The 7,959-nt window shown below is 17.9% G+C and overlaps 3 protein-coding genes across 3 annotated transcripts in view; 2 read left to right on the top strand and 1 right to left on the bottom strand.

The window, feature by feature from the left end:
* Positions 1 to 430, bottom strand: part of LOC116186218 — a 1,425-nt gene extending 995 nt beyond the window's left edge. Inside the window, exon 1 of the mRNA XM_031512836.1 lies at positions 226 to 430. Coding sequence (XP_031368696.1) covers positions 226 to 423 — 198 coding nt within the window. The 5' untranslated portion in view covers positions 424 to 430. The remainder of the gene's footprint in view (positions 1 to 225) is intronic.
* A 774-nt stretch (positions 431 to 1,204) lies between these two features.
* Positions 1,205 to 3,741, top strand: LOC102679341 (golgin-45). Its single transcript, XM_006620571.2, has 6 exons — positions 1,205 to 1,441; positions 1,823 to 2,364; positions 2,565 to 2,764; positions 2,851 to 2,979; positions 3,091 to 3,316; positions 3,409 to 3,741. Exons 1-6 carry the CDS (start codon positions 1,393 to 1,395, stop codon positions 3,568 to 3,570), a joined length of 1,308 nt encoding a protein of 435 aa, XP_006620634.1. The 5' UTR covers positions 1,205 to 1,392; the 3' UTR covers positions 3,571 to 3,741.
* Positions 3,742 to 5,765: 2,024 nt separating this feature from the next.
* Positions 5,766 to 7,959, top strand: part of LOC102679463 (uncharacterized protein PF11_0213) — a 3,127-nt gene continuing 933 nt past the window's right edge. Inside the window, 5 exon segments of the mRNA XM_006620572.2 lie at positions 5,766 to 5,959; positions 6,750 to 7,095; positions 7,208 to 7,413; positions 7,582 to 7,902; positions 7,904 to 7,959. The exon segment at positions 7,904 to 7,959 is cut by the window's right edge and continues 886 nt beyond it. Coding sequence (XP_006620635.2) covers positions 5,804 to 5,959; positions 6,750 to 7,095; positions 7,208 to 7,413; positions 7,582 to 7,902; positions 7,904 to 7,959 — 1,085 coding nt within the window. The 5' untranslated portion in view covers positions 5,766 to 5,803.

A 7,959-nucleotide genomic window follows, 5' to 3' on the forward strand; every position in this document is an offset into this window, starting at 1 on the left:
TATGCAGTTAATATTTTAAATAAAAAATTGTTTTATTTAAAATAATATGTATTTGAAATATTATCAAACATAAAACATATATAGTTTTTTTAATATGTTATAAAAATTAAATAATAAACATAAAAATAGAAGATATAATATTAAATAAATAGTGAAATGATTAAAATAAAAATATAGAATAATATATAGAATAAATATTCTTGATATAAAATATCTTATTCTTACTCCAAATCTGACAATTATGTTTATTCGTCTTAATATTGTCATATTTTCTCTATCTATTTCTCGTATTCGAGTCAAATGACTTCTCATATTATGTTTATCATAATAATAAGCCACATGAAATGGTGGAGCTTTATTATCAATTTTAGCTTCAGTTTGAGCAATTCTTCGTTTATATTTTTTATATTCTTTTTTATCCATAACTTTTTTATATTTGAAATAGCTATTAATTGAAATATAATATATTATATTAAATTATTCTATTTTATGTGCATGTTTATTTATATACATGTATTTTGTTATTATATTCGAAGTTAAAATTTATGAAAATATATTATTTTATCAATTAAAAATATTATTAATTAATTATAAACTAAATTATTACATTATGATATAAATATGATTATTATTCTTACCATATTTAATTCTGAATTATAATGACTTTTCTTAGATTTAATATCAATATCATATCAATTGAAAAAAAGATTAAAATTTATAATAAAATTTAATTGACATTTTGCATTTTGCATATAATTATTATTTTAAATTATTATTTTCATTAAAGTTACATTGAATAACTCAATTAAATTCTTTTTTTAAATATTTTTGAATTGTATTAAATTCATGGTTAATTACTTTATCATATAAAAATTTGAAATTAAATTTGAAAAATCGAATTATCGAAATCGATCGATATTAATTTTCACAAAAACTTTTCGTTTATTTTTCGTGATTTTTTATTAGAAAATATATATAAGTTCAATGATTATTAATAGAATATTTTTTTAATTTATTAAAAATTAAAAATTTAAAATTAATTTAATTATTCAATTTAAATTTATTGAATACTTTTTTTCAAAAGAAATTATTTAAATTATATATTTATGAAGACATTGTACAATTATAAAATATCTGTAAAAATACAAAAATTTTGGTTTATAAATGTGTTATAATTTATATAAAAAATTTTCATTTCTATATTTTTACATATAGGTAATGCGCATTTTACTATTCATTCCATGTGAATTCGTTTTATTAAATTGTATATATTAAATAGGGGATTGATGATGATTGATATACTTATACAAAGTAGTTTACAATTTGTTTATAAAAATTATTTTTATAGAAAACACCATTAAAATTATTTAAATAAATATAAATTATAAAAAAATGGCCAATATTTCAAATTCTAAAGATGAAACTCAAATTAAATCACAAGGTTAGATTACTTTTTATCGTTTATTTATATAAATTTATAATGTATTTATATTTTTTATTTTTATAGTTATATTTATTATTTTATTATATTCATATATTATATTCATTTATTATTTTATTTTTGTGTATCCAAATTTCAATTTTTTATATATTTAAACTTAAATATTTAAGTATATATAAAAATAAGAATTGGTTTTACAATAATATTATCATTATATAAGTAATTAAATATTTTATTTATTTATTTTATAATTATTATAATAAAAAAATATAAAAACAATTATAATTTAAAATACAAATAAAAATATATATTTATATTATATCTGTTATTTTTAAGATTTTTTTATTCTGTATTAATAATATAATTTTATTAATGTTTAAGATATACAAGTTATGGGTTCGATTAAACGTACAGAAGGTGATGGAATGGAAAATGTAACAGCTGGAAAAATTGAAATTAAACAAACAAAATGTCGTCTTGGTGAAACATTAATTTATCATCCAACAGATTTAAAACAATTAAGTTCAATTCCTCCAGTTACTCCGAATGGTCCAATAATAAATTTGAAACCAAAATATGTTACTAATGTAAAAGATGAGAAACATATTTTAAATTCTTTAAAACTAAAAGAACCAAAATTTATTCCTTATGAACCATATAAAGCTGCAGTTAATCCAATAATTCCATATGAAAAAAAAAATAAAAAGTTACAAAAAAGTAATGTAAATGTAAATATGACTGTTGCTCAAGTTGCTGCTATGAAACTTCATGAAACAAAAGTGCCATATAATGAATTAAAGATAATGGATGAAAATTGTGTAGGAAATGAATGGTTGAAAGAAAAAGAAGTATATGAAGCAGAAATACAAAAACTTAAAGAGGAAAATAGTCAACTAGAAAATCAATTAAAATTTCAAGCACAAGTACTAAAATGATTTAATTATTTAAAAATTTAACTAATTTTTATTTATAAAAATATATACACAAATTTAATATTTATTTTAAAATATTAATTTAATTATATTAATTATATTAATTTATTTTAAATTATTTGGAATATTATTTTTTTTGTATTAAATAATTATATTTTATAAAATTTTGCTTATATATTTTTGCTTAATAGGTTAATGGAGAATTAAAAAACTTATTAGTAGCTGCTGTTGGAGAAGATCTTGAAACAAAAGTTCATTTGTTAACTGAAGATAAATTACAACTTGCTCGAGCTCTTTTAAATTCTGCTCAACATCTTTCAACTCATCAAGAACAAACAGAATGGTTAGCTGGTCAATGCGAAGTCTGGAGAAGTAAATTCTTAGCCAGTAGGTAAATGAAAATAAATTAACATAAATACTATTTTTTAATTTTTAAATTTATATGTAATTAGTTAATTCTTAGTAATGTTTTCATAGTTTAATGGTTGAAGAACTTGCAAAATGGAAAGCAGCTCTTTGTCAAAGAACTATAGATCTTCAGGAAGTAATAAAAAGACTTCTAGAGGATCGAAATCTTATACGAGATATATCTCTTAAAACATACAGGTTTGTATTTATAAAACATATAATTTATTGTATTAATAAAAAATATTTCTATAGAATATATTAATATATAATTATTATATATTTATATATTATATTTTTATATTTTTTTAGAATACTTAGCATTTTACGTGAAAATTTTGATCCTGTTGCAACTGTTACTTGCAAAAGACATGAATTATTAAGTACAAACACAATAGATTTAACACAAGGCTGTTTCCAACTTGCAGAAATTCTGAAAGTTCAATTATTAAGTGGTGTAGAAAATATTAATTTACAAAGAGAAATTAATATAACTGGTTTAGATATGAAAACACTTGCTGAGAAGACTGCAGAACAAGTAAATCTCTATTATTTTTTCATTTTATAAATAATTTATGTTTATTTTATTTTGTTTTATTTATATTTATTTATTTTTTTTATTTCATACAGCTTCTTATGAGCCCAAAGTTGCTTATGTCAGGAAGACAAGATGTAGCTTGTAGTGCAGTAATGGGAGCAGCTGTTGCAATTGGTGGCCAAATCTTTCTTCCACGAAACGATTCAAATATAACTTGTTGTCCTCATTGTAGTGGTGAAATTAAACAAATTTAAAAAACAAATTTAAAATTTAAAAAGTTTTTAATTTCAATAAATTGCTACAACTTAATAAAATAATTAATATATCGTATTTTTTTAAATTCTATTTGAAATTCTTAAATATATTATATTATATTATTTTTATATTTAGAATTATCAGTTTATTTATAATAACATTGAATGACAATAAAAAGAAATACTGAATATCAATATTTTAATTAATTTTGTACTAATAAAATATAAAATGTTTTAATTAATTTTAAATAAGAAATAAAATGATATAAGTAGAAGATACTTTTAATACTTATAATTACAATAGTAATGATCACTTCATTTTATCTTAAACCTTAAATATTTTTTTTAAAGGAAGTGTTTTTGTAAATTCTTTGTAAAATTTTTGTAAATTCATATAAAATTATAAAAATTTATCATATTAATTTTTTCGTAAATAATTTTTATTTAATATAGATTTTTTTTAATCCTAATTAATTTTAAAATTGTTTAATTTTGTGATAATTTTGATTTTTCAAATTAATTTTCATTAAAATATTAAATTATAATGAATAAAAAATTTTAAAATTCAATTATCTTGGTGTATAATATATTTATATTAAAATTATAAATTAATTTATTCAATTATGTCATTAATATAGTTTATATCATATCATATATGGATAAATAATTTATTTTGTGTTTATAATTTAATATCGTAAAATGATATGTAAAGAAATATATGATTAATTTAAAATTTCCAATATATCTTAAACAAATTTAATATAATTAGTATTTATAGCATTTAATTAATGTGTCAAAAATAGTTAACGAATAAGTTATGTAGTGCAAGATTTCACGTTATTTAATAGACTGCGAAAATCTATCGTTTAGTTCACACTGAGCGATCGTAGCTGTAACATGTCAATTATTATCGACTTTGGACGAGCGCGAACGATTTGTAACGAAATTATTTCGCGGATATTTTTATGTATCTATTGATTTTTTTTATAATTTTATCTTTGAAACTTTTAAAAAAAAGAGAAAAAGAAACATTATAATTGTGAGAAATTTCGAAAATTAAAAAAAAAAAGTGCGCGCATAAAATTAAATTTTTTTTTTTCTATTCTTTTTTTGTATATCAAAGTTTAAAATTTAATTCAAAATATTATTATATATTTTGTTTTCTAATTTTGAAAAATCATAACATGTAATTTATAAATAAAAATGCATTTCTAAAATTATTTTTAATTATTAATGCAAATGATATAAATGATATTCGTGGTATTTATGCAAAGAATTATTTAAATATTTAAATAATTTATTTTCATAAAATATGTCATTTTGCATATTCTATAACAATTTTATATATATAATTAATATCGAATAAAAATTATGTGATGTGCATAAAAAAATAAATATTTGTAAAAAACAAAGAAATTTTTTGCAAAGTCAACAAGAAGATACTGGACGAGTTATTTATGCGATCTATTTTCACGCAAGTTATATTACCTTAGTGGCCTAAAAATATCAGTGAAATTTGATTAGGCACAGCTTGATGCTTTAGTATTACTTATTCAAATATATATGTATGTATTATTATATATAAACATATTTGTTTCGATGTGAATTTTTATTTTTTGAAATTTTAAATTATTTCTTATCATTATTAAATGCATAATAATAGCGGAAACATATAAACACATAACGATATAACAAATAAACATTTAATTTAATAATATTTAATTTTATAATAATAATAATTTTTTTTAATAATTTTTAATTTATATAATATGGAGAAATACGATAATAAAGATTTTAATAAATTTTCTAATAAAACAATAAGGATTTAATAAATAAATTAACTATAAAATATAATATAATATAAAATTAAGTAAAATAAGTCACATATGATGCAATCACATACATAATATTGATATTGAAAACAATGAATAAATTAAAAATAAAAAAAAAAATCAATCATAAAATATTTTTGATTTCATTGAAATAAAGTTTAATATGGTACAATTGGCGTTTTTTAATAATATTTAATTGAAAAATAAATATATAATTTTAGTATTAATTTATAAAAAAAATACAAAATATAATCTTGTTTGAAATAATTTTATATAACATTATTATTTTAATATATAATAAATGTAATATAATAGAATTAATATAATATCAATTTTTTTGAAATTTTATTAAAAGGTTTAAAAATAAATAATTATTATCAAGTTTATGTTCATATTTCGTAATGGACAATAAACCAATTAATTTATTTTTAAAAAATATCGAAGAAAACACAAGGAAAGTATTTTCCTCGTCACCTTATAATGAATCTTATTATTCATCTCAAAAAAATTATACGCCAATTAAAATTAAACAAGAAGAAACTAATGATGAAATTCAGGTATTACATTTTTATTTTTTACATTTAGATTTATCTTTTTATTTTATTAAAAAATTAATTAATTAAAAAATAATAGAATATATATGAATATAATTTAATTATTTAATAAAGTTAAATATTATTATATTTATTTTTTATAATTTTATTATATATTGTAATAATTTTTTTCTCTATTGTTCTTCTTAATAATAATTGTTAAATTATATACATTAATTATATTATATAAATTATTATTGCACTTATTAATTTCCAATATTAAAACCAAAATAAAAAATTGTACTTAATTTTTTTGTAATTTTTTTTTCACAATTAAAAAAATTCCATTTATAAAGGATTGAATAAATATAATCGCAATAATTTAACAAATTTTTTTCGTGCATATACATATACTGTAAGTAATATGAGAGCAACATAATCCATGCTATTAAAATGTAATATAATCCATTGATTTTATTGTAATTAACGTGAATATTCAATTTCATTCATTATAATTTCTTTATTTCAAATCTATTTTTTTATTTATTTTTTCAAATGTAATTATAATTTATCAAAAGCCCGTTTTATTTATTTTTTTTTAATATTATTATTTTTTTGGAAATACTATTTTATTAATAGTAATTATTGACTATTAATAATTGACTATTAATAATATTAATAAAATATAATAAAATATTTTTAATTACATAACTGCACTTATATAAATTAAATTAAAAACAATTATGTACAAAATGATATTGAAAAAAATTATTTTTATACATAAGGAATAATATATTTTTATATATTATTATAGGAATATGCAGCAAATGCAATGAGTGAATTATTGGGATGGTATGGCTATGACAAAGTGGATAGTGCTTGTACAAAAAGTTTAAATCTGGATCATTTTACAAAGACTATTACAAAAAATAATGAAATGCTTCAAATTAATCAAGATATTGTTTCAAACAAACTAACATTAAAATCTCCATCACTAAATATATCTAATTCAATTTTTGAAATGTCCAATATGTCTTATTCTAATAATAACTTAATATCTCTGAATAGACAATTAATGTCTCCCTTATCAATGAAAACAGCATCTTTTGACTCTACAACTAAATTTCCATATGAAAGTTATTCAAATTCTATTTATTCAGGTAAGATGCAAAATATATATTATATATAAATAAATAAACAAAGACAAAAGAAGAAAAAATATTTATTATAAATTAAAGAAATTTTAATAAATTTAATATGATACTTTTACAGATAATATATCTTGTTCTTGGTGTGGTAGAACATGTACTCAAACATGTGAATCAGAAAAAATTTATTCTTATAATATGATGAATTCTATGGGATACTTTTGTAGTGAAACTTGCTTTATATCTAGTAGAAGAACAGTTTTTAAACAAACAAAAATATGTGACTGGTGTAGACATATAAAAAATCCAACTAGTTATGTTGATCTTCAGGTAAATAAAATATAAAATATTAAATAAAAAAAAAAAAATAATTAATTATGAAAACATCGTTGTCCTTATTTTAATTTGAATTGAAATAATTTTATAATATAATATGTAATGCTGTAAATAAATAATTTCAATATATTATAAAAATATTAGTGGTATTTTCTTTTTCAGGATGGTGAAAATCAACTTCAATTTTGTAGCAATAAATGTTTGAATCAATATAAAATCAATATTTTTTGTCATGAAACACAAACTCATTTAATGCTTCAAGATTTAAACAATGTTTCTTTTCATGACACAGAAAAAGGTAGTTTAATAACACCAGAATTATGGTTTCGAAGTTGTCAATCACCATTAAATAATTCCACAGAAAATATATGTTTAGCTGATACACATTTTACATCATCTCTATGTAATAATAGAATAATAGAAACAGAACAAAATAATACTGAAAAGTTAATAGTATCTAATCAAAAGATACCAAAAAAAAAAAANNNNTATATCATACATAAAAAAATATACAAAAACTAATAATTATAATGAACAAAA

The sequence above is a fragment of the Apis dorsata genome, unplaced genomic scaffold (assembly GCF_000469605.1).
Source record: "Apis dorsata unplaced genomic scaffold, Apis dorsata 1.3 scaffold_517, whole genome shotgun sequence".
NCBI classification, from domain to species: Eukaryota; Metazoa; Arthropoda; class Insecta; order Hymenoptera; family Apidae; genus Apis; species Apis dorsata.